This window comes from Rhinoderma darwinii, chromosome 4 (genome assembly GCF_050947455.1).
Source record: "Rhinoderma darwinii isolate aRhiDar2 chromosome 4, aRhiDar2.hap1, whole genome shotgun sequence".
NCBI lineage: Eukaryota > Metazoa > Chordata > Amphibia > Anura > Rhinodermatidae > Rhinoderma > Rhinoderma darwinii.
The window spans coordinates 193,895,212-193,921,554 of record NC_134690.1 but is presented as its reverse complement, the minus strand read 5'-3'; the positions used below and the strand labels follow the sequence as shown (position 1 = coordinate 193,921,554).

General features: G+C 41.1%; 1 protein-coding gene across 13 annotated transcripts in view; it reads right to left on the bottom strand.

Moving 5' to 3' along the window:
• Positions 1-26,343, bottom strand: part of RIMS1 (regulating synaptic membrane exocytosis 1) — a 318,140-nt gene that overhangs the window by 63,868 nt on the left and 227,929 nt on the right. For 10 of the 13 annotated variants that reach the window (XM_075862029.1, XM_075862016.1, XM_075862018.1 and 7 more), the window contains 3 exons: positions 19,001-19,113; positions 14,915-15,081; positions 6,206-6,426 (listed from right to left, as the gene is read on the bottom strand). The exons of 2 other annotated variants lie outside the window; for them this stretch is intronic. In XM_075862029.1, the coding sequence (XP_075718144.1) occupies positions 6,206-6,426; positions 14,915-15,081; positions 19,001-19,113 (501 nt within the window). Of the gene's footprint in view, positions 1-1,784; positions 1,857-6,205; positions 6,427-14,914; positions 15,082-19,000; positions 19,114-26,343 lie in introns of those variants that run through there. One more of the 13 variants, XM_075862028.1, reaches the window with a different exon arrangement.

Genomic DNA, 26,343 nt, shown 5'->3' with positions numbered 1-26,343 from the left:
AAGCTTCCTTGTTCTTTTATAGGATCCCTCCTGCTAATAAAGGAGTCATTCTTATAAGTAAATCTGACAATATATCGGAAAATTGTTGTACAACCTTAGCTAAATATCCCAAAAATTGCATACATTGTTAAATTGTTTGACTTGTTCCTCAAATTTCAGTTTGGTATGAGATCTCCACAATGAAGACAAAGCAGGTATAGTATAATTTAACTTTCTGTGAAAAGTTTGCTTAACATTTCTAATGTAAAGATCATGGAGGGTTAAAAGTCGCCTTCAATTTTAGTATATTGATACCGACTGGAATAAGAGCAGAAAGATTATGTTGTGCAATGTCCCCTTTTGTTATTGCCACGTTGTAAAGTATTAATAAATTGTTACAATGTGTAGTTGCGACTTATATCTGATTCAACAAAGTAGAAAATCTGTTAGTTGCTTTCACTACTTTGGTGAGAATAGAAGAGGTAGTGCTGCAAGGATAATTGGTATGTGTGAAATTCCTTGCATAAGCACTCCGCAAGAGGTTGTATTCAGATTCTGTGAGCAACTGCGTATTGCCTGATTGCGTTTTTGGTGTCGTTCCAATTGGTTAGTTGGTTATACTATAGTGCAATACGGACTGCAAATTATGCCGGTAAGCAGTTGGTTTGCTAGTGCGTTTTATATACAACGCTATTGTTTCAATCCTAGTTAGATATGCACCTTGGTCAGCATTGTGAACAAATAGTATCTATCGTAATGAACTGCTAGTTCATAGTCTATTGTGTAATACACAATATCAGATATAAGTCGCAACTACACATTGTAACAATTTATTAATACTTTACAACGTGGCAATAACAAAAGGGGACATTGCACAACATAATCTTTCTGCTCTTATTCCAGTCGGTATCAATATACTAAAATTGAAGGCGACTTTTAACCCTCCACGCTCCTTTTCCTCCTCTCCCCTTTCCTATCATTTCTACAATTCAATAGGTGGTGTACACCTGAGCATGGAGGGAAAACATATTTCATTTTAATTTAATATCAAAAGTGGAGGTCTCCTCTACTAATCTCTAATGTAAAGATCACTAACACTGAATAGATCTGGGGAAAAAAACCGGATAAAGCACTATATACATTATATAGATGGATATTTTGATCACCCAAGTTGCATTAAATATATGAGAGATGCATTACATGCACAGGATGCCTGATGAATAGAAAAATCAACTCAACGAGGGCTAATGAAAACATTAGAGAAACAACCTAATAGGATAAAGTTACAATACTCAACTATTTTCTGAGGCTGGTATTACATGTATAGAATTTTGCCTGCTAATCAGACCAATAGTAATACTGAAATCGATGGTCTGCACAGCCCATTAACACCCAAAAAATGTTGCCATTAAATAATGCACTTTTTTGTCAGTTCACTATCTACTAGAAATGATCAAAGGCGTAATGGTGTTTGTCAAACACAATTTTTAAGCAGGTCCAATACATTTTCCTGCAGATTAGACAGATTTCGGCAATAAGATTAACCATTTACATGCACCAATTTATACTGTTATTGTTCAGAATCGAGACCAAAATCTGCAAACGCAGGCTAATAGATCGTAGAGATGCAAATCAATGAGATATAACTCAATATAATCGTAACAGATAAGTAATGAGACTAAATTAAAAATATTCATGTTGACTGGTGGCAAATCACAAAGTGAATTTAAAAACCTCTGAGAAAAAACATGTCAGATTTGAGTAAACAGAGATAACAACATATCAATTGAAAGGAATTCTCTTACCTTTTCCTTATCTCTCTAGCCGTGACTAGCATTCTGCTGTGTAGCCAAATATCTCAGAGTTTTAAGGCAGATTAAAAAGGAGGCCACTTAAAGCCTGTCCACATCCGTTGCTTCATTCTACGTGAATTTGCTTAGGGCAATGACATACCAAGCTTTTAAGATGTTTGAATTGAAACTTATATAATCGTAACCATGCTGAAACTCACTGACCTAATTTTGATAACAGTCTTTACAAATATTTTTGCTTTTCATCTTGATGTGATTAAACCATCTCTTGAGAATATATTATTAAAATGTTTCTTAACTTTTAAACTTAATTGGCAATTTTAAATAGAAAACAGAAATATATCTTTAGTATTAATCATCCATTAGAATATGCTGGGTGAGCTGGAAAGGAGTCTCCGAGGGCGCTGCTGCACATGGATAGGACCGAAAGGACAAGAACTTCGGAGTGATGATAATAAATAAAGTTTATTGGTAATATGACTACGCGTTTCAATGCCGTACCGGCATCTTCATCAGGTCAACCTGATGACCTGATGAAGATGCCGGTACGGCATTGAAACGCGTAGTCATATTACCAATAAACTTTATCACTCCGAAGTTCTTGTCCTTTCGGTCCTATCCATGTGCAGCAGCGCCCTCGGAGACTCCTTTCCAGCTCACCCAGCATATTCTTCGCGGTCTTTCATCTGAATCACCGGCCTTGAGTCCTGGCAGCAGCAGCACCTCATCTCTCCATCGCTTTTTTAACATCGTTACCAGGTGAGTATCACTCTTCTCATCTACCTACTTTTACCTGGGTAACCTGCACTATGTGGCGCCGTGTCTTTTGCTTCATCTCATCATCCATTAGAAGAGTTTTATGATAAGTTATGTACTTTTTTAATACACTAAGTATTCTAATATCGCCATACTAGAGAACAGCCTCCTTGCACTGATGCTGAGCCGTGTACATAAGCCCTTAGACACATTCGTATTCTACCTCACAATTTCCCTTCCTCTACTGCAGGGTGGGGAACCTCCGGCCCGCGGGCCGTATAAGGCCTGCGAGATCATTTTGTCTGTCCCGACCCCACTCAGACCACGTTGCTGCCACGTCATTCGCTTCTCAGTCCTGTCCGCCCTACTCACTCTACATTTAGGAGCAGGGTGGGGACGGAGCCAAGCATGGCGGCTGCGGTCTAAGTGAGATCGATGTGTGCCGGCCCCAGAGTGGACCAGTCTGGTCACCTGACCTCACGTCAGTTGACGTGAGGTCAGGTGACCGGACTGTTCCACTCCAGGGCTGGCACAGTCCAGTCACCTGACCTCACGTCAGTGACGTGAGGTCAAGTGACTGGACTGTTCCACTTCCGTCACAGCGCACACCGACCTCACTCTGACCACTGCTGCCTCTGTGGTTTTTGTGCTACAAGCTGTTACAAATGTGACAGGAACTGTTTTAGAGGAGAACACAAAGTCAGAGCTTTTCCCATCAGAGACGTTAATGACATATCCACAGGATATGTCATAAATGTCAGATAGATGCGGGTCCCACCTCTGGGACCCCCACCTATCTCTAGAACAGGGCCCCCTAAACCCTGTCCTACCTCTCTGTGTTGCGGCTGATGCAGGTGAATTCTGACCATGAAAAATGAAACAGCGTAGCTCGCTGAGCTACACTGTTTTCGTAAGTCCCATAGAACTGAATGGTAGTTACGGAAACAGCGTAACTCGCATGCTACGCTGCTTTCATAACTGCCATTCACTACTATGGGAGTTACGGAAACAGCGTAGCTCAGCGAGATACACTGTTTTCTTCTTCATGGTCAGAAATCAGCCGGAACACAGAGAGGTAGAACTGGGTTTAGGGGGCCCCGTTCTAGAGATAGGTGCGGGTCCCAGAGGACTCGCATCTATCTGACATTTATGACATATCCTGTGGATATCTCATAAATGTCCCTGATAGGAAAACCCTTTTAAGTAAGTAAGTCGAAACAACTTACTGTGCGAGCAGTTATTTTCAAAACTTACTGTTGCAAATTGTCGACTGCGCTCCAGACTGACACAGTAGCAACATCATCAATACCGGCTAACATCACACGCCTCACCAAAGAGAAGCAGTTCCACCCATCATATTAAGGGTGAGTTAATTAAATGTTTGACCAAATATAGCAGGCTAATTTTTAAGTTGATATTTTTGTTTGGCCCGCGAATGATGTAATAAATATCCAAATGGCTAGGGAAAACCCCTTTAACACTCCTCTCTCCCGACTTCTCTTCACTTCCAGGCTCCTCTGCACACAAGATCCTGACGCTGGCCAGCATCAGGGGTTTGTGTGTGGGGCCACCTTGAGTCTGCAGGCCCGTAGCAGCCGCTATGGCTGGTTTGGTGGTAGTTATACCTCAGACTGAAGGGCTTGATGTGGCACTGGGGCCCAGTGACAACTGTGACCCCTAAAGCTACGCCACAGATCATGTGGCATTACATTTAATTAGTTTCACAACAACTGGAGTGCCAAAGGCTGGTGACCCCTGCTCTAGAGGTTTCTGTACTTCAGGCAGGTAAAGGGGTACTACAGGTTGATGTAAGGTTAGGAAGATACCACTTTCTCTTTTAAAGATAGAGTGCAAAGTTTCATGCATTCACATACACTACTGATTTATGCAAAATAAATTTATAACAATAGGTAATCTATAAAGGAGGGTTGCAACTAATGTATACAAGTACAGTATAGTACAGTATAATTTCAGTATAGCACAGTATAGTTTCAGTATTTCATGGATAATAGATAAGCTAGTCAGGTGCTGCTCAGTAAAACATTATTTTAAAAACTAGAGCAACGACGTGCTGCATTATGCATTGCTATAAGCTCTAAATTATAGAAAACACGCACGCACGCACGCACGCACGCACGCACACACACACACACACACACACACACACACACACACACACACACACACACACACACCAGCCTCAGAAATGTTTTTTTTCTGTCATTTCCACCTCTCACTATGAAAAATACATACACCCGATGAAAAATGTCAGTAGTCCCGTATACCAACCGTAAAGTGAATCATTAAAGAGGCTCTGTCACCAGATTTTGCAACCCCTATCTGCTATTGCAGCAGATAGGCGCTGCAATGTAGATTACAGTAACGTTTTTATTTTTAAAAAACGAGCATTTTTGGCCAAGTTATGACCATTTTTGAAGTTATGCAAATGAGGCTTGCAAAAGTCCAAGTGGGTGTGTTTAAAAGTAAAAGTCCAAGTGGGTGTGTATTATGTGCGTACATCGGGGCGTTTTTAATACTTTTACTAGCTAGGCGCTCTGAAGAGAAGTAACATCCTCTTCTCTTCAGAACGCCCAGCTTCTGACAGTGCAGACCTGTGACGTCACTCACAGGTCCTGCATCGTGACGGCCACATCGGCACCAGAGGCTACAGTTGATTCTGCAGCAGCATCAGCGTTTGCAGGTAAGTCGATCTTACCTGCAAAAGCTGATGCTGCTGCAGAATCAACTGTAGCCTCTGCTGCCGATGTGGCCGTCACGATGCAGGACCTGTGAGTGACGTCACAGGTCTGCACTGTCAGAAGCTGGGCGTTCTGAAGAGAAGAGGATGTTACTTCTCTTCAGAGCGCCTAGCTAGTAAAAGTATTAAAAACGCCCCGATGTACGCACATAATACACACCCACTTGGACTTTTACTTTTAAACACACCCACTTGGACTTTTGCAAGCCTCATTTGCATAACTACAAAAATGGTCATAACTTGGCCAAAAATGCTCGTTTTTAAAAAATAAAAACGTTACTGTAATCTACATTGCAGCGCCTATCTGCTGCAATAGCAGATAGGGGTTGCAAAATCTGGTGACAGAGCCTCTTTAATGTTATACAACTATTCTAGAAGCGATGCAATGCATTACCAATACAGTAATATAAAATGTGATATGTATGTGATAAAGACGTTTTCATGTCTGTAAATGGCAGCAACAGAGGATTTGAATGGTTCATTTATAATTTATAGTCCAACAGACTAGAGCCACAATGAATAAGGTATATAGACACTGGTCAATTCAAGTACCACACACAAAGGTTTTACGCCTCTGTTAGAAATGTTACAAGAAAGCAAAAAGCAGTACGCACCATATAATCATCAGGTATGAGGCATATTCACTTGATGAATAAAAAAAACCAAAAAACTAATTTAACATTACATTAAAGAAATAAGTAGGTAAGCAGAACTTGCATTCCTGAGCAATTGTAGGCCATGGACAGCACCATAAATCCTATTACAAAAGACAGCAACTATATAGTATGTTCATCAATATACAGAACGTTTCTTCTTTTTTTCTTTAAGACTGCTCCTGTAGAATAATAATAGCAAGTACTTTTCACTGGTAACTTATGTGGAAGAAAACAGTACCACTCACCTGTTTGGCTAAGCTGTGATGTGCTTCTACTTCTCCGGGACACCATGGCAACAACTTTGGCACTCAAGCTTGGTCTTCTCTTCTTTCCACATATCATTACTGTACCCACAGCTGTATCAGACTGGCTTCCATCATTGTGTTCTAGCTTGTAGATCTCTCCACTTACACTTGTGCTCTTAGTTATGGTTCTCCCTGAATAGCCCATCCGTCTGCCTTGCATCCTGGGTGGAAAGTGACAGTAAATATAATGAAAGGTTCAGTGATCCTGAGACATTAAAGAGGACCTGTCATCTGCCCCAAAAAATGCAGCTGACGTATTAGTTTGATTGCCTGCGCCTCACAGATTCTGGTGTTTTTTTTCCGCTGAGATATCGGTGGCATCAGTTTTGGTGCCTTATATGCAAATAATGCCTTTGACTGTCAAGTGGGCGGTTAATACTGCTCACTTGCTAAGTGGTAACTTCACACTTGACAGTCAAAGGTCTCATTTGTATATAAGGCACCAAAATTAACGGCACCGATAGCTCAGGAATGGTGGGGGCTAGAAAAAAAAAAGTGCTAGAATCCGCGAGGTCGACATAAATCGAAAATCTTAGATGTAAGCTGCAGTTTTTGGGCATATGACAGTTCCTCTTGAAACATGTTGAGAAGTTACTTATATTAAAATACAGTTTATAATATATGACAGTCTACTGCATTTATAACCCTTTACTTTTCAGGGTCAAATTTACAATTATCTGCATCAATTTGACACTGATCGATTGTATCTATCTGTTGTTATTGTTGTTTAATTAATAGTTCCTACATGCTGTGATTTCATTTAGCACATATATTTATAGGAGTCAAGTTAAGTTTTATGTTACAGAGTTTCAAAAAATCCCTGCCCCCTTTACACAACCAAAGAGTTAAATGCTAAAATCATGGCTTCCTACAGCCACCACCAGGGGAAGCTTATTGAAGACAGGTTTATCATTTAATTCAATGGCAGCTGCATAGAACGGTCTTCAGTAAAAGTGGTAGGGGATTTGAAAAAAAAAAATAGCTCTGATCGCTGGCAGCTCAATATTTTGGATCTTATTAGATTAAAGAAAAAATTAAAGGGCATATGCACTTTAAGATTTGTGTCTTCAAGATACCAAAAGAATACTTTGGGTATCTTAGGCACCTCTCTTATGAAAAATATATGGCTAGAATTTAATGCAAAATAAACAAACGGTGAGAACACTTTTAGCAATTACGTCAGTTAGTAGAGTACTTACACACAAATATCGCCTAAAATTGGTTGCATATTGTGGAACTTACACTACATTTGTGCTGGGACTCGCTACATTTGCAACTGTTATGCAAGATCATACAATCACGCAGATGCGTGCAACGTAATGGTGAAAACGAATCACTTTGTAGCAGATAATTGAATATTTTCATCCTCTTCTTTATGAAAGGAAAACTTATTTTTCTAAAAAAAAGTGCAAGGAATTCTAATAGCCAAAATATTGTGTAGAAACACAATTTTATTTTTTCCATCATGCTTCTTGATAAGTCCATGTATCTTAGGCTTACTGTTCATTGTACCTGGATTTCATGACTTAACTGTTTTGATATGTCTATAGCATGATTCTATTATCACTGCAGGAAAAGTAAACGGACCGGCAGAGAACACAGGAGCATTGGTGCTGGGGTGGCAGTGGATTTAATAGGTGAGTATTGTTTGATTTGTTATTTCATCACATTTCCTGCAACCAGTTTATTTTCTTACACTCTCGGACAACTCTTCTAAACCCTTGGCGATGCGTGACATAACTGTATGTCATGGCTGTGAAGGAGCGAGTATGGAGTGGGATCACAGGCTGAGCCCGCTCCATACTCAGCAAGTGACGGCTGTATGTTACATCTGACACCTAACAGCAAGACCCGGGATCAGAGATAACTCAGATCCTGGCAGTTTAACCACTTAGAGGCTGCGGTCATAAGTGACTGTGGCATCTACGCCATTAGAAAGAGGGGGTTGCCTCCACCATCCTAAAGCCTACCCCGTGAAAAAAAATCGTGGGGTGCCGATGGTTGCCATGGCAGATTGGGAGCCTAATGAAGCAGTGTTTAATACAGGGGTGTAGCTTGGGGGGGGGCAGGTGGGGCATGTGCACCAGGCGCAACTAGGAGGGAAGGAAGAGGGGTGCCACTGGCACGGGCATAGTTGCCAACAGCCTCGAATATGCCGGTACTGTCCCGGATTTACAGAGACAGTCCCGGCAAATCATTGTCCTGGCAACTGCCATATTCAATTGTATCTGCATCCTCAGGATGCAGATACATTTGAATACTATGGCAGAGCAGGAAACTAACCGCTCACTGCTCTGCCATTCACTCCCCCATTGCCAATGATCTGGCCAGGTATTCCGCTCCTAGAGAAAGCCCCTGACGTCCCTGTCTATATATGGACAGTGACGTCAGGGGTTCCTCCTGGAATTACTGGCCAGAGCGTCGGCAAAGCTCTGGCTGGGGATTCCACTCCTAAAGGGAGCCCCAATGGTGCTATCTACAGGGAGGGGTGTAGCGCTATCTACAGGGGGGGTTTGTAGCACTATCTACAACGATGGCTGTGTGGCTTTTTCTACTAGGTAGGGAGTGTGGCACTATCTACAAGGGTGTGTGTGTGGCAATATCCACAGGGGGGCTGTGAGGCAGTATCTACAAGGGGGGTGTGGCACTATCTACAAAGGGGTGTGTGTGGCACTATCTACAAAGGGGTGTGTGTGGCACTATCTACAAAGGGGTGTGTGTGGAACTATCTGCAAGAGGGGGCTGTTCATTATTAGACTCAGTTATACAATCTGTTTTAGTCAGGCACACTGATATTTTTAATTGATTTTCTTTTAATTTATTGTTATGTTAACTACCTTATTTAACTATATTGCTTGTAAAATGTACAAATGGTTCTATGCTCGAGTTACATAAAAAAAAAAGTGAAACAAAAATTACATCTCATTGATTGGTAGAGTAAACAAGTGGAAGGAGATGTTGGGCAAAGAAGTTGGGGGAGGGCGAAAAAACAAAATCTTTGCCCCGGGTGCAGGATAACCTAGCTACACTTCTGCTTAATAATAGCTGGTAAAAATTACAATACACTACAATACATAAGTACTGCAGTGTATTGTACCAACAACCAAGCAACTGCTTGTTCAATTCCCAACGCCAATCACAGATCTCAGTGCTTAAGACCTGGCCACTTATTTTAAAGTTAAAATTGACAATATCCGCCATGATATTATCTCCCAGTCCCCAAGTAACATCGATCTCCTTACTTCCCGCACTCCCTCTTCTTCACTCTCAGCATTTGACTCAATAACAGAAGAAGTATCTAGGCTCCTCTCTTCTTCTCGTCCTACTACCTGTCCTATTGATCCTATCCCCTCACACCTCCTCCAGTCCCTCTCCCCAGCTGTCACTGGTCACCTGACTAAAATATTTAACCTCTCTCTTTCCTCTGGTATCTTTCCCTCCTCTTTTAAACATTCCATTATAAACCCATTACTGAAAAAACCAACTCTTGACCCATCCAGCGCTGCTAACTACTGACCGGTCTCTAATCTGCCCTTTATCTCCAAACTCCTGGAACGCTTGGTCTACTCTCGCCTTATCCGCTATCTCTCTGCTAACTCCATTCTAGACCCCTTACAATCTGGTTTCCGCACTCTACACTCCACAGAAACTGCCCTTACTAAGGTCTCAAATGATCTCTTGGCGGCTAAATCTAATGGCAAATACTCTCTACTGATTCTTCTGGATCTCTCTGCAGCCTTTGACACTGTAGACCACACACTCCTACTTAACATGCTCCACTCGATTGGCCTCAAGGACGCTGCTCTCTCTTGGTTTTCCTCCTATCTCTCTGACCGCTCATTCAGTGTGTCATTTGCTGGTTCCACTTCTTCTCCTCTTCCCCTTGCTGTCGGGGTTCCTCAGGGATCAGTCCTAGGTCCGCTTCTCTTTTCTCTCTACACAGCTCCTATTTGACAAACCATCAGCAGATTTGGCTTCCAGTACCATCTCTACGCTGATGACACCCAATTATATGCCTCTTCCCGTGACATCACCCCTGCTCTAATACAAAACACCAGTGATTGTCTGTCCGCTGTCTCTAACATCATGTCCTCTCTCTATCTGAAACGGAATCTTTCTAAAACTGAGCTCCTTGTGTTCCCACCATCTACTAACCTCCCTAAACCTGATGTCTCCATCTCTGTGTGTGGCACTATCATAACTCCTAAGCAGCACGCCCGCTGTCTCAGGGTTATTTTTGACTCAGATCTTTCCTTTACTCCTCACATACAATCACTTTCGCGCTCCTGTCATTTTCACCTCAAAAACATCTCCAGAATCCGCTCTTTTCTTACGGAGGAAACCACCAAAACTGTCATTGTTGCTCTGATTCACTCTCGTCTTGACTACTGTAACTCATTACTAGTCGGTCTTCCCCTCACCAAACTCTCCCCTCTCCAATCTATCCTCAATGCAGCAGCCAGGCTCATATTTATGACCAACCGCTACACCAATGCCTCTAATCTATGCCAGTCACTGCACTGGTTGCCCATCCCCTTCAGAATAAAATTAAAACTTATTACTCTCACCCACAAAGCTCTCCACAGTGCTGCACCTCCTTACATCTCCTCCCTCATCTCTGTCTACCACCCTACTCGGGCTCTACGTTCTGCCAACGACCTTAGATTAAAATCCTCCATAATCTGAACCTCCCACTCCCGTCTCCAAGATTTTTCTCGTGCTGCACCAGTCCTCTGGAATGCGCTACCCCAGACAATCAGATTAATTCCCAATATTCCACAGTTTTAAACGTGCCCTGAAAACACGTCTTTTTAGACAGGCCTATAACATTCCCTAATCTGACTCCTTTCCATGGCCCTCCTTTTAGATTAGTCATCAGAATAAGATTCCCTCACACTCCTTCGCTTCATGTCTGTCATACACGGATACTGGCTGGTGAACGGCTCATGCAGCTTTATGTGTACCACCCCATGTGTATAAAAATGGCTGGACTATTGTACAGAACAAACACTGTTAGGGCGGGTTCACACATGGCGGAATTTCACTTAAATTCCGCTGCGGACACTCCGCAGCGTTAATCCGCAGCGGAGCCGTTTCTCCATTGACTTTCACTTTAATTTAGCAGTGTTCGTTTACACGATGCGTACAATTCCGCTGCGGAGCATAGGCTGCGGAGCGGAATTTGGTGTCCGCAGCATGCTCTGTCTGTTGCGGAGCAGTGGCGGACTGGTTGCGGACTCATGGCGGAATTTCTCCATTGACTTCAATGGAGAGTCAAAATTCCGCAATGAAGTCCGCAGATCTTATGTGTGCTGCGGAGCGTATTGTTTTTACTACCATGACATTTCTTCATTCTGGCTGGACCTATGTATTTCTAGGTCTACAGCCAGACTGAGGAAGTCAATGGGGCTCCCGTAATGACGGGAGCGTTGCTAGGAGACGTCTGTAAATAGTCACTGTCCAGGGTGCTGAAAGAGTTACGCGATCGGCAGTAACTGTTTCTGCACCCGGGACAGTGACTACCGATCTCAATATACATGTATCTGTAAAAAAAAATATAAGTTCATACTTACCGAGAACTCCCTGCGTCTGTCTCCAGTCCGGCCTCCCAGGATGACGTTTCAGTGTAAGTGACGGCTGCAGCCAATCACAGGCCAAGCACAGGCTGCAGCGGTCACATGGACTGGAGCGTCATCCAGGGAGGTCGGGCCGGATGCCGAAAGAGGGACGCGTCACCAAGACAACGGCCGGTAAGTATGAATTTCTTTGACTTTCACTAGGGAAAGTGCTGTCCCTTCTCTCTATCCTGCACTGAATAGGGAGAAGAGAAGCACTTTTCCTGCAGTCCGCAGCGGCCAGTCCGCATCAATTTTCTGCACATTTTGTGCAGATCCGCTGCAGAATCTGCAACGCAGATTCTGTGCGGCATTGATGCGGACAGTTGCGGAGGAATTCCGCCATGTGTGGTCATGCCCTTACACTTTGTGTCTCCTTTATTTCCTCATAGATTGTAAACTCTTGTAAGCAGGGTCCTCACTCCTCAGGTTTGAATTGTAAATTAACTTTGTCACTATGTAATGTCTGATATTGTTTGTTTCATGTTCCCTCTAAATTGTAAAGTGCTGCTTAATATGTTGGCGCTATATAAAGATTATTATTATTATTATTATTATTATTATTATATTATTATTAATTCCCCAAGGGGGACTAAAGAAAATGTAAAAAACGTTTCCTTATTTTTCCCCTAAAGTAATGCAAAAAAAATATATAATTTGTGTTGCCGCATCCGTAAATGTTTGAACTATTATAATCAAACGTTAGGGCTTATTCAGACAAACGTATAATACGTCTGTGCTATACGCGTGATTTTCACACGCGTCGCACGGACCTATGTTAGTCAATGGGGCCGTTCAGACAGTCCATGATTTTTACGCAGCGTATGTCCGCTGCGTAAAACTCACGATATGTCCTATATTTGGCCGTGTTGCCTGCGGCACGCACCCATTGAAGTCAAGGGGTGTGTGCAAATCGCGCTCGGCACACGGAAGCACTTCCAGGTGCTGCGTGTGATTCGCGCAACAGTAGTAAAATGAATGAAAACAGAAAAGCACCACGTGCTTTTCTGTTTACAAACAAAAAAACAGAGTGTCATAATGATGACGGCGCATTTTTTTGCGCGCGCAAAACGGACACGCTCGTGTGAATCCGGCCTTATTTAACACGCACAGTGAACGTTGTTAAAACAAAAAAATTAAAATGGCTGAATTGCTGTTTATTGGTCACCCAAATAAAGTGTAATAAAAAGTGATCAAAAAGTCGTATGTGATCAAAACGGTACCAATAAAATCTACAGAACGCCTTGCAAAAAACAAGTCCCAACACCGCTCCATCACTGAAAAATATAATATATATATATATTGGTTATACACCAATTTTTATTTTTTTTAACCACTCATTTTTTTCTTTGCAAAAGTAGTAGGTCACAAAAAAACTATATAAATTTGGTATTGCCGTGATCATATTAACATGCAGAAAAAATAAACATGTTTTCACCACTTGGTAAATGTCAAAACAACACAGTTAATTTCCATTCTTACATCAGATTGCTATACAGTGACTACTATAATCCTGTGCAGACATTGTGCCAGGAAGAAAAAAATTGAGATTTCAGTTCTGAAGCCTGCAGAATTATAATAATCAATCCAAAATAACTAATGCAATGTGTTTACAATGTTACCATTTTTTTTGTGTAGATTTATTATTTATGTAAAATGTTAGTCTCCATATTTAATATACCCATTCTTTTATTTACATATGAATTAAATCAACATCCATATATAAATCTATCAATGTATGTTAATGGCTTCAGAATTGAAGAAGATGATGGCTTGTATTGGCATGGCTAATCCTTAGTGGGTCTTCTGCTTTGGTAATAAGTGACAACTTTTCTAAGCATAATTCTCATAATTCTTAATTATTGATACATTGATTATAAACTTTTAATAACAAGCCTTAACTGTAATTTATTGTGTTTTTGCATCTGAACACCTGTCCATATGTCCTATTAGGGCATATGGATGTCATAGATGGGGTGGGGTTCACTGCTCGGCAACTACCTCTATTAAATTCACTGTACAAAGTAATACTGGAGTCTCAGAAATCCTAATAACATGTTAGTATGGGTACTGTTGCAAAAAAAGAAAATCGCTGAAATATAACCCTACTATAAAAATGTAACTTTCATTCTTAAAATAAAAAACTAATTCAATAAGTTGGACATAAATACAAAAAATAAGGCAAAGGGCCTGTTCACATCACCGTTCCGGGGTTCCGTCTGAGGTTTCCGTCGGGTGAACCCCGCATTGGAAATTGAAAGTGATCTCAATGGTATCAATGGTGACGGAAACATTGCTAATGGTTTCCGTTCGTCACCATTCCGGCAGGTTTCCGTTTTAACGACGGAATCAATAGCGGCGTCAACTGCGCTATTGATTCCGTCTGAAAAACGGAAACCTGCCGGAATGGTGACGAACAGAAACCATTAGCAATGTTTCCGTCACCATTGATATCAATGGTGACTGAAACGAAAGCTGTGGTTTCAGTTTGACTTTCCGTTGCAGGGTTCACCAGATGGAAACCTCCGACTGAACCCCGGAACGGAAATCCAACGCTGATGTGAACAGGCCCAAAGACTGCGTCTGCCATATCTCCTATGTCTGTAATGGAGATGGATTGTGCCTTTAGTCAGAGGTTAAATCTCCCCATCATAGTTACCGTCCCACATACCTGCAATTCAATCTTTAAATAGGGCAAAACCATGTGGGGGAGGGGGGGAGATTCGGAGCAGTGACGAGTTGTTTGTGAGCTTTTTCCATCTGGTCATAGAAAGTGGCGCAGGTGAAAAGAACTCCCTTTCACAAGTCCTGAGCATGACATACACTCTCTAGAGCTGCTGGGTTTACAAAGCTTAGCCATAACCATGGAAGCGATGCACCGCCGCAATGAGGCGTTTGCCCATACAAATATGATGTGTTTGCGTCGTTATAGAAACAATGGACGCTAATTTTAATCTCTGAGCGACTGCACAGCCATCAACCAAATGCCTTTCTTGCCTCTAGATTTTCACGTAAAACCTTCATTTTCACTTACCAGAGCCTTCTGCTTGGACGTTCAGATTGCTCGGACATAAAGCTTGTGCTGCTGAGACGTGAGGCACTACTGGTACGGGAAATGGCTGACACATCGCTGACATCACTATCTGATGATTTGGCTGAGACGTTGTCACAACTTCGGTATTGATCTTTATGCATGTTGTACTACAAAGAGAAAATAACTCTTTAAATAATTAGTCATCTAAAAAGGGGAAAATGTTGCCATACACTGGTTCAGAAAATACATCTCAAGATCATTCTATCATAACTCAATAAAAAAGTGCAATTGCCTATAGCTCAAAAGAGGTCTTCTTGATTCATCTAGAATCACAAGCCAACACTCAAAACCAATATCCAAGCACAACTTTCACTGTTTTTCTATTGATGTTTCTTTATGACTACCTAAAGATTATATGGCTCTCAAACAAGCACTGTGTCACATTTCACATGTTCCAGGTTACAGATATATTTAGCCACAATGGAGTCGAAGGGTTCTAGAAAACCAGGCTTCGTTTCAAATAGTATAAGGGCTCATGCACACAGGCATATTATAACTCCATTTTATACAGAACCATAATAGGACTGGCATAGAGGTGTATGTGCCTTCTACTTTATCTCCGAATGCCTCCATACGGAGGAATATGGACATTTCATCTGTCAGATTCCGTACGAATCCTACAGAAAAAAATCAAGGCATATCCATCAGACCCTGTATATATGGAGGTGTTCTCTCCTAGAAGCATTGCTTCAAAAGGGAGACTATTTCTGGACACAGAGTCCGATGGAGCCTGTATGGCTGTGCTCGGAGGTGGCATGACTCCATCCTAAAGGCTCCATGCCAGTATGTTGTTTTGTTTTATTACATTTTATATCACACTTCTCATTTCACAAACATGTCTTACTTTAAGCACTATCTATAGGTTATAATTGCTTAACTGCATGGCCATAAGTATGTGGACAATGGAACAATCCTTTCATACATGTTTTCTGAACATCTTTCTGGGAAGGCTTTCTACTACATTTTGAGACATGGCTGTAAAAATTCAAGTCCATTAAGGCACAAAAGCATTAGTAAGGTCAGGTAGTGTTCCTCCAAATCAACCCAGAGATCTGCAGACCAGTCAAGTTCTTCCAGACCAAATATGACAGACTATTTTTGAAACATCTCTTATGTATAAGGGTTTTTACTGCTCCCTTGATATAATAATTCTATACATATATATATATATATATATATATATATATATAGAATCCAAAAATCAGGCAGCACTCCAAGGTATAAGCAAGGTAGAAAAAGGTGCTTTATTGGTCCATATACACACAACGTTTCAGCTCAACACAGGAGCCTTTCGGTATAAGCAAGGTAGAAAAAGGTGCTTTATTGGTCCATATACACACGACGTTTCAGCTCAACACAGGAGCCTTTCTCAAGTGAGAAAGGCTCCTGTGTTGAGCTGAAACGTTGTGTGTATATGGACCAATAAATCACCTTTTTCTACCTTGCTTATACCCTGGAGTGCTGCCTGATTTTTGGATTCTACTACAGCAGGTGTGTTAGCCCTGACCTGGGCAGGTCGGCACCCACCTATGATTTACAAGGCTGGGCGGCTGACATTGTATTTGGACTTTTATATATATATATATATATATATATATATATATATATATATATATATATATATATATATATATATATTTATTTTTGTGCTTGTGCTGTTTCACGGAACCATGATTCATGTACTTGTTACAAAAGAGGAAAAGTCCTGGCTAGAATACCTGAATTTCTACTTAAACCCTCCAAGGTAGTTTGGATGTAACATTAAGACAGGCAGCCTCTGACATGAAGGGATTGGCCACGGGGCCCTGCAAGAGGCACAGTATAATAGCCCATACATAGTTGCATTGAGAATTCCAATGGCTGATGAGTTCATACCTTCCTTGCTACTTTAGTGCATGCACATATGATTTAATTCCTAGAACTACAAATAAAGCAAGGCATTTTTAAAACAGAAGGTGAATAACTAATTTCCATAACATATCCAATGAACAAGGAGGTTAATCCTCATTTATGTATGTTGGGATGAGACATTTAATTTGCTCGTTTTAAAAATATGTTTTTACATTCCCAAAGTATAGAGTCAATGTTAATCAAAGAAAAGCTTCACTTTAATGGAACCAAAATGCCTTTAAACTTAGCAGGGTCTTCCTCAAACAGAAGATTTTACAATAGCCCCTTCTATGACATCCACAAAACAAGGTGGTTAATCTTTATATTATGATAATGAGTGTAGATGCCAAACAAACTAAACGGCAACCAAATTTATTTTATTGCTCTAATGCAAAATAAAAATATGTTACTTTGCATATATATTTGTTGTGTGTATACTTCTCCTATTGAAACCCATGTGTCTCCATGATGATAAACTACAAACAAACCATGTGTATTCTACAGTCATAGTTCCTTCCATCTTTTCTATATTTTGCTGACACACGTTTGGTTGGTTAAGACTAAGAGTATGACCTTAGCATCAGACTACAGAGAGTTTGTAGTCTGAAACCATGGAGACACATAACATAGGTCTGCAAAGGAGTTGTAGACACAAAATTATAGAATATTTTAAATCTAGATTATATTCAATTTCTTCATGTTTTTATTGCATATGCTCTTGGGCATTAGAAAAAAATGGTTACAAAGGTGGAAAACCCAAAAGGGGTGTGGGCGTGGCTGTAGATTTATTTTTCTCAATTGGTGTGATCTTATTATGATTATTTGATGAGAGAATTTTGTCTTGTATTTTAGCTAGAATTTTGGTGTGAGTAGTGATTGTGTTCAATTTGTTTTATACATGATACTGAAACGGAATAAAATATATTATCCTTATTGTTGTGTTCACAGCAACTGGGCAAGGAGAAACAAAAAGTTACTGCAGATCAAGACGCAATCAATTAAATAATTATTATATCTTAGAAATAAGTATAACACTTGAAGGGATATGTTTTGTCTACAAATGGTTTTGACATAGATACCTAAATACCGTATAAAGACAAAGCATTGTTTTCAGGCCATATATTCAAAGTGTATATTTACCATGAAACATTATTCAATCTCCATAAAAATGTGTGTGGCTTTTTAAATACATTGACTTATTGATCACGTACATGTTGTGATAATTCTAGGCTAAAAATTTCCCATCATTCCTTGCTGACTTTCTGCATACAGTATGCTCTGTTGTGTTGCCTTCTGGGAAGCGTAAATCTATATCACGCACACAGTAATGTGATATAGAAAACAGGAACTTCGCTCATACCACTTCTCTTTGTATCAATAGCATTAAACTTGTAAAATCTAATCTGTCTGATTTATTTTTTCCAGTCAAAATCTGGTGGCTGTCTGGCAAATTCACAAGGATGCACAGACAAAACTCTAAACATCTGGAGACTATTTCATGCTTGGATATCATTAGGTAAAGGAGTTTTATAAATCTAGAAAAAAAAAGTATGTTTTCTTTTTTCCAGCAAACAGCGCCACTCTTGTCCTGGGCTGTGTCTAGTATTGCAGTTTAGACCCATGCAAAGGAATTAAATACCAGTCCCTGTTTCTGGGAAATAAAATAACCTTTTTACTAATCTCATACACATCTAAAATAACAACATTTGGTCTTTTTATTGTCACCCATAAACAATTAATTGTTGTGATTTCTAGAACAATTTATAATTTTTTTGTCAAACCAGTTCAGCTTGCAGTTTTGAATGACATTTTGTAATATGAATGTAAACTCATTCTCCATCAAACACATTTTTTTCCATATTAATATCAATATTAAAGATCAATAAAATCATTGTTCTTTATAATTAAAAAAATTTGGTACAACCAATGTATTTTATGGCAACAGGTGAGATGAAATTGTCAATATGTTATAAAACAATTGAGAAATCAATTCTATAAGTAAGACTGGTTGTTATGATTTTTTTTTATTATCGAATATTCATAGATTTCATGTCACCATCATTATAAAAAAATTACAAAAATAAGTAACTGAAAACTTCTATCAAATGAAAATAAATTTTACAATAATTTCCTTACCTTTGCAAATTGCTCTCTCTCGAGTTCATGACTGGAACTAGAGCTGGCTGTCTGCTTATAACGCTGAACCTTTATTTTCATTTGTCTTGTACGTTCTTCCACTAACAAATTTGCTGCAAAAATATAGGTGCATCTTATTTAGTAAGAAGTAATGTCAGCCCATTTAAACTGACAGACGTGATGTTTTCATGATTTTCGGCATTTCCTTTACTCCCCGCCTAGCATTTATCGATTAATTTGTGTTTATAAGAATTTCACATAAATACCAGCAGACAATCGAGTTTATTAAGTAACGTAACTATTAGAAAACAGATTTACCCTCCCCTATCTATGCTACAAGGAGATTAAAAATGAGAGATGATTCTCAAGCAAGTTATGAAATTCACAATTTCATTACTTATATAACGGCAATATCGGTATTAGTCCTTCCATTACAAAGTTTGCAAAATTTCATACATACATATTTGCTTCATTAGAGTTTATAAGATAAAGCAGACTGAAAATTGAGAGCATACAGGCGAGATACGGAAGGACACGTTTTCCATAACATTAATGTAACATCAAAATGGGTAAATTAAAGTATTTAATACCAAATGTAGTATTTTATGACATCACATCATGATTTTCCCAGGTCTCCAGCTGGAAAAGCCTTTGTTTGTAACTTTAGTAATCAGTACTAATCCATGTTCATCTATGTTGAGAGCACTTTTACTTTAATATTATACCTTGTACAACATTGAACCATCCATAAAAATTAACATGACTGCTCCAGTTTAGATGATGGAACATGATCCCCTCTTTAAGATTCTGCCAATGTGCATAAATTTTAGAATGTTTTTGTAGACCGGCATTTACTAAGATTTAATAGAATATTAAACAGCAATAGTAATTTATACGAAAACATTTTTTTGTGTATTAAGTATTTAACATAGAGTTTTTTCTTGCAATCTCATCCAAGTTGTATGAACAGCCACTGATATTATAACAAGGAGGCCTGCAAAACTAACATGGAATAATCAGAGTAGTCACCAGTGAATCAGCAGGGTTGAGCTTCCTTGGTTTTTTTTTTAACCCTAGAGTCACTAACTTGTTAGTCAGGAAATTAAAGTTTTAAGTAACTTCTGTGTACTCTCCATATTATACACAAGAAAGTTTGATCAGTAGATTCAAGCAAAATGAAAAAAAACGTGTACAGATGCAAGTACGCCCGTGACTGCAAAACAATACACAAGAAAATGGCGACAAAACTGCACAAACACCAATGCCACCTAAAACACTATATATAAATAAAAATTAATTACTGCTGAATCTAAATACAATAGTGAGGTTCTTAGCACACATTTTGATCAAATTGTGTGAGCCCATCTGCCACAACAAGGTGACCACTGGCGTAGCTATAGGGGTCGCAGCGGTCGCAATTGCGACCGGGCCCCGAAGCCAGGGGGGCCCAAGGCCCCCCGCACCACATCAATAAAGAGTTACTATAGTAACTCGGGCCGCGGGCCCCTGTTACTATAGTAACATACTTTACTTACCTTCCTGGTTCCGGATGGCAGCGGAGGTCCTGACGTCAAGCGCTGTGCGCAACGCATGACGTCACAGCGCTATGCGCCGCGCACAGCATCGGGACGACAGAACTCCCGCCGCGGCCGAAGAGGAAGGTAAGGTCAGCACTCAGCCCTGACTGGCGGGGTCCGACTCCCGGGACCCGCCAATCAGCTGTTTTGAAGGGGCCGCAGTGTTCGTACGAGAGCTGCTCCCCTTCATTCCTGTCACTTCATTCCTGTCACTTCATTCCGGTCACACTGTGAATCCGTGTCGGCAATTCACAGTGTGAGCGAGTAGTGAAATGAAGGGGAAGCAGCTCTCGTACGAGTGCTGCGGCCCCTTCAAAACAGCTGATTTGCGGGTCCCGAGAGACACATCAGCTATTGATGGCCTATCCTGTGGATAGGCCATCAATGTTTAGGGACTGCACAACCCCTAAGCCTACGATGTATCAGGAATAGGGGGCCCATGAGACAGGATCACAGATTGTGTGATCCTGTCTGCTGGGCCCTGTATCTAAGCCAATCACATGGTAGGCTTAGATACATGGCCCATGTGTGATCCTGTCTGCTGGGCCCTGTATCTAAGCCAATCACATGGTAGGCTTAGATACATGGCCCATGTGTGATCCTGTCTGGTGGGCCCTGTATGTAAGCCAATCACATGGTAGGCTTAGATACATGTGATCCTGTCTGCTGGGCCCTGTATCTAAGCCTACCACACTGTAGGTTTAGACAAAGGGCCCCAGCACACAGTAATCTTATACTGTATAAGATTACTGTCTGCTGGACCCTGTATCTAAAGCCTACGTTGTGGTAGGCTTAGATACAGGGTCCCACAGACAGTATCACACATGGGCCCTGTATCTAAGCCTAATACATATGGTACTAATCGTTTTTTTGGTGTGTTTTCTTACAGGTTCGGTCGTTGGACTACGGCGGATTCCAGGACTACTTCGATGACGGCTTTTTCTTTATTATCAATAAAATGGTTAATGAGGGTTGTGTGGGTTTTTTTTTTATTTCAATAAAATATTTTTTTTATGTCTTTGTGGTTTTTTTTAAACTATATTATTACCGCCTTAGTAATGGCCGCCGGCTGATTGACAGCATCCATTGCTAAGGCGGGGCTTAGTGTTAGCTGGTGCAGAGGCTAACACCAACCCCCTTTATTACCCCAGTACCCACCGCCACCAGGGGTGCTGGGAAGAGCCGGGTACCATCCAGTACTCGACCATCTGTAGTGATGGTCGGCCACTGGGGTGGCCGCAGGCTGGTATTATCAGGAGGGGAAAGGCCAGATACCGTGGCCCTTCCCACCCTGGTGATGCTAGGCTGCTGCTGCTTTATTGTATCTGGCTGGTTATGAAAAATGGGGGGGACCCCACGTCATTTAAAAAAAAATAATTGGAAAAAACGATGTGGGGTCCCCCCCAATTTTCATAACCAGCCAGATACAACACAGCAGCAGCAGGCAGCATTACCAGAGTGGAAAGGGCCACTGGTTTTGGCCTTCCCCAGCCTAATAATACCAGCTTGCGGCCACCCCGGTGCCTGCCCGTCACTACAGGTGGTCGGGTACTGGTTCGTACCCGGCTCTTCCCAGTACCCCTGGTGGCGGTGGGTACCGGGGTAATAATGGGGGTTAGTGTAGCCTCTGCACCGGCTAACATTAAGCCTCGCCTTAGTAATGGAGGTTGTTAATCAGCCAGCGGCCATTACTAAGGCGGTGATAATAAAGTTTAAAAAGATACAAGCACATAGAAAAAATATTTTATTGAAATAAAAAAACACAACCCTCATTAATTTTTTTATTGAGAATAAAAAAAACGCTGTCATTGAAGTCCTCGAATCCGAAGTCCAACAACCGAACCTGTAAAAAAAACACAAACACACAAAAATAATCAGTAACACATAAAGAAGCAAAATTATTATTCTTACCTTTCCTGGGTCCAGCGCTGGAGACGCAATGTCAGCGAGCTGGGCCCTGTATCTAATCCAATCATGTGTGATACTGTCTGCTGAGCTGTGTATCTAATCCAATCATGTGTGATACTGTCTGCTGGGTCCTGTATCTAATCGTATCTTGTGTGATACTGTCTGCTGGGCCCTATATCTAATCCGATCATGTGTGATACTGTCTGCTGAGCCACTGTATCTAATCCTATCATGTGTGATACTGCCTTCTGAGACACTGTATCTAATCCTATCATGTGTGATACTGTCTGCTGAGTCACTGTATCTAATCCTATCATGTGTCATACTGTCTGCTGGGCCACTGTATCTAATCCTATCATGTGTGATACTGCCTTCTGAGACACTGTATCTAATCCTATCATGTGTGATACTGTCTGCTGAGCCACTGTATCTAATCCTATCCATAGTTTATAGGGTCGTAGTGCTATAGATATGCTATGCTGTCTCCTATACACATTTTTTTTGGGGCGGACACATATGTATTGGGGCTATTTCCCTGACATTTTAAGCCCTGAGGGTATGTTCACACGGCAGCGTCTGTTACGGCTGAAATTACGGGGCTGTTTTCAGGAGAAAACAGCACCGTAATTTCAGCCGTAATGGCATGTGCAGGCGTCTTTCGCTGCATCCATTACGGACGTAATTGGAGCTGTTTTTCTATGGAGTCCATGGAAAACGGCTCCATTTACGTCTGAAGAAGTGACAGGCACTTCTTTGACGCGGACGTCTTTTTTACGCGCCGCCTTTTGACAGCGGCGCGTAAAAAAAATGACCGTCGGCACAGAACATCGTAAAACCCATTCAAATGAATGGGCAGATGTTTGCCAACGCTTTTAAGCCGCATTTTCGGACGTAATTCAATGCTAAAACGCCCGAATTACGTCCGTAAATAGGGTGTGTGAACCCAGCCTTAGTGACGCCCCCGGCTGCTAGTGCTGCATTGTTGGGTCACTTAGGAGACCCAGTGATGCAGCTGAAAGCTGCGGACCGTCGGCCATGAGAAGTTTGCGGGGGGGGGGGGCCCAGTAAGAATTTTTGCATCGGGGCCCATGAGCCTTTAGCTACGCCCCTGAAGGTGACCTTACTTATAAGGTGGGACCCTACACTGAACATACACCCTATTCTGGGTCTGAGCCTTCTGAATATAATTGAAGAAGGCAGGAACCAGCTTTAAACTAATTAAAATCACCCTAGGGAAGAATGGGAGGAGTGCTGTCTTACTATTGTAAGTAGAATCAGCAGTAATTTGAGTTGAGATTCCCCACAACTTTCAAAAAGCCTATAGGTGCTTGGGCTCGGCTAAATTGCAGTACCCACTATGATACCATCCTTGAAAATCACACTTGGATTATTATGCCCAGACTTGGGAAAGGAAAGTAACGACCAAATAATTTTTTCTTCTAGATCTGTTAAGATGACTATTCTTTTTAAGCCATACAGCCAATGGTCTGTTGAACTCTTGACTACACCATTGCTAATTAATAAAGAGTAGTAGCGAATATGGAATTAGACCTCATGCACATGACTGTATTGGTTTTGCGGTTCGCAAAACCATGGGTCCGTTGCGGTGCAAAAACCCTTGTTGTGCATCCGTGTGTCATCCGAACTCAGGGATCCACAACAATTCACCAGTCTTGGTGAATCTGCAAATCCGGCCTGTAAAATTACTTGCCCTGAGTTTTTGCAGTCTGGAATTGCAGCCCCCGCACCGATCCGTGTAAAGCATGGGCCATAGAAAAGAATGGGTCTGTAATTTAATGCGTATCAATTGCAGCTGCAAAAATACTGTTGTGTGCATGAGGCCTAAGAATATAGAGAGAGGGAATGTCATAATTGTCGAGAGTTGCATTTCAATGTTCTTGAGTTATCACATTACCAGTTCACAAATAAAATGGTTGTTTATTATGAATTGCTAACAAATTTATGTGGTGAAAGTAGGTAATGTCATTAACCCATGGGGGTACCCATGCTTGCTACTGGACTTGGCTTGGGACTAGACAGGGATGTGGAGTATGCAGGATTACCTACTCTCCACCCTTTACCCCTAGATGAAGGTACTTTGCCAGGGAGAATCCTGAATAGTATCCAAACGCAACAGCTGACGGAGAAAAGGCTGGGAAACCCGAAGTACAGTGCAAAATTGACACGCGGAATCATAGCCAGGCAAGGCAACAAGTTGAAGAAGGTTGTGATCATTCACAGGTTAGAAAACAAACACAGTCAAGGTGGATGGAGATCAGTAAAAAAATAGGTAAGAAAGCCCAGTCAGTAAACAGCTTCAGGGGCAAACGCAGGATTATTAAAGGGGGAGTTCAAAGTGCATTGGTGCTCACAACAGCAACAGCTAAATGCCGCCATTTATACAGACATTGACAGTTTTCTACATAAATTACATCATACACTTCAACATGGAGTGGTTTTCAGGTTAGGGATAGTATTCCTATCATACGCCTGGTGGTCTGGAGTGTTTAAGCAATTAATACTTTATACTTGGTGGTATAGTGAAAAAAGGTATTGATATACATTATACATGGTGGTTATACTGTAGGTTAATACAGTTACAAGACAAGGTAAGTGAATTCTTTGGAATTACCTGGATTTTTGCATTGATTACTAATAAAATTTGGCCTAATGGTTATTTAAGGCCGAGTTCACACTTTTGTTGTATAATCCATTACTCTGATCTGTTTTTAGATCAGAATAAGGATAAAAACAGATCAGTTAAAAATCCCATTGAAATAAAAAAAATGGATTACAATCCGTTTGTATCCATTTTACATTGACACCAATGATAAAAATATTCCATCCGTTAGACATCCGTTTTTTTGAACAGAGAAAAAGTCCTTCTGCACTTTTATCTCTGTTCGGAAAACGGATGACTAACATAACGGAGGGGAATGGACGCTAAGGGCCTGTTCACATCAGCGTTCGCTTTCTGTTCCGGGGTTCCATCGGAGGTTTCCGTCGGGTGAACCCCGCAACGGAAAGTGAAACTGAAACCACAGCCTCCGTTTCCGTCACCATTGATATCAATGGTGACAGAAACATAGCTAATGGTTTCCGTTCGTCACCATCCCGGCAGGTTTCCGGTTTTCCGACGGAATCAATAGCCCAGTCGCCTCCGCTATTGATTCCGTCGTTTACAGCAAGGCAAGCGTAATCTCGTTTTAAATGACAGGTTACATCGTAATCTCGCAAGATCACGCTTGCCTTGCTGTAAATCTCACACAGACGCTACAGAAGTGTCAGGATTCTGAATAGACCTCACGTCCTGGCTGGAGGTAATGTATATTCACTGTCAGGACACTTGAGTGACGTTAGTGTGTGTGTATGTGGCTGCACATAGTGATATAATAAGATCACTACATGCTGTGTAAATGAATGGAGAGAAGCGTATGACACTTCTCTCCACAACACCCACTTGGTCAAAATGTAAAACGCCCAGTTGTTCATTGAGAAACTCATTAGCATAAAGCTAATATAGGTCCTATCTCTGTCAAAAATTATCGTTTTTCTAAATAAAAAAAGAGTGCTGTAATCTACATTACAGCGCCGATCACATTATGTAGAAGATAGGGCACTTATAATGTGGTGACAGAGCCTCCTTAACCCTATTGAGATGCTGTGCAATGACCTGAAAGGGGCTGTGCATGCAAGGCATCCCAGAAAAAAATTATAAATGAAACACATTTGCACACAATTCTTCATCAACATTGTGAAAATGCTATTTGCAGCTACAGGAAACATTTGGTGGAGATGATTGCTGCTAATGGGGATCTGCAGGTTATTAAATTCAACCTTATCTCCCTGCACTGAGGA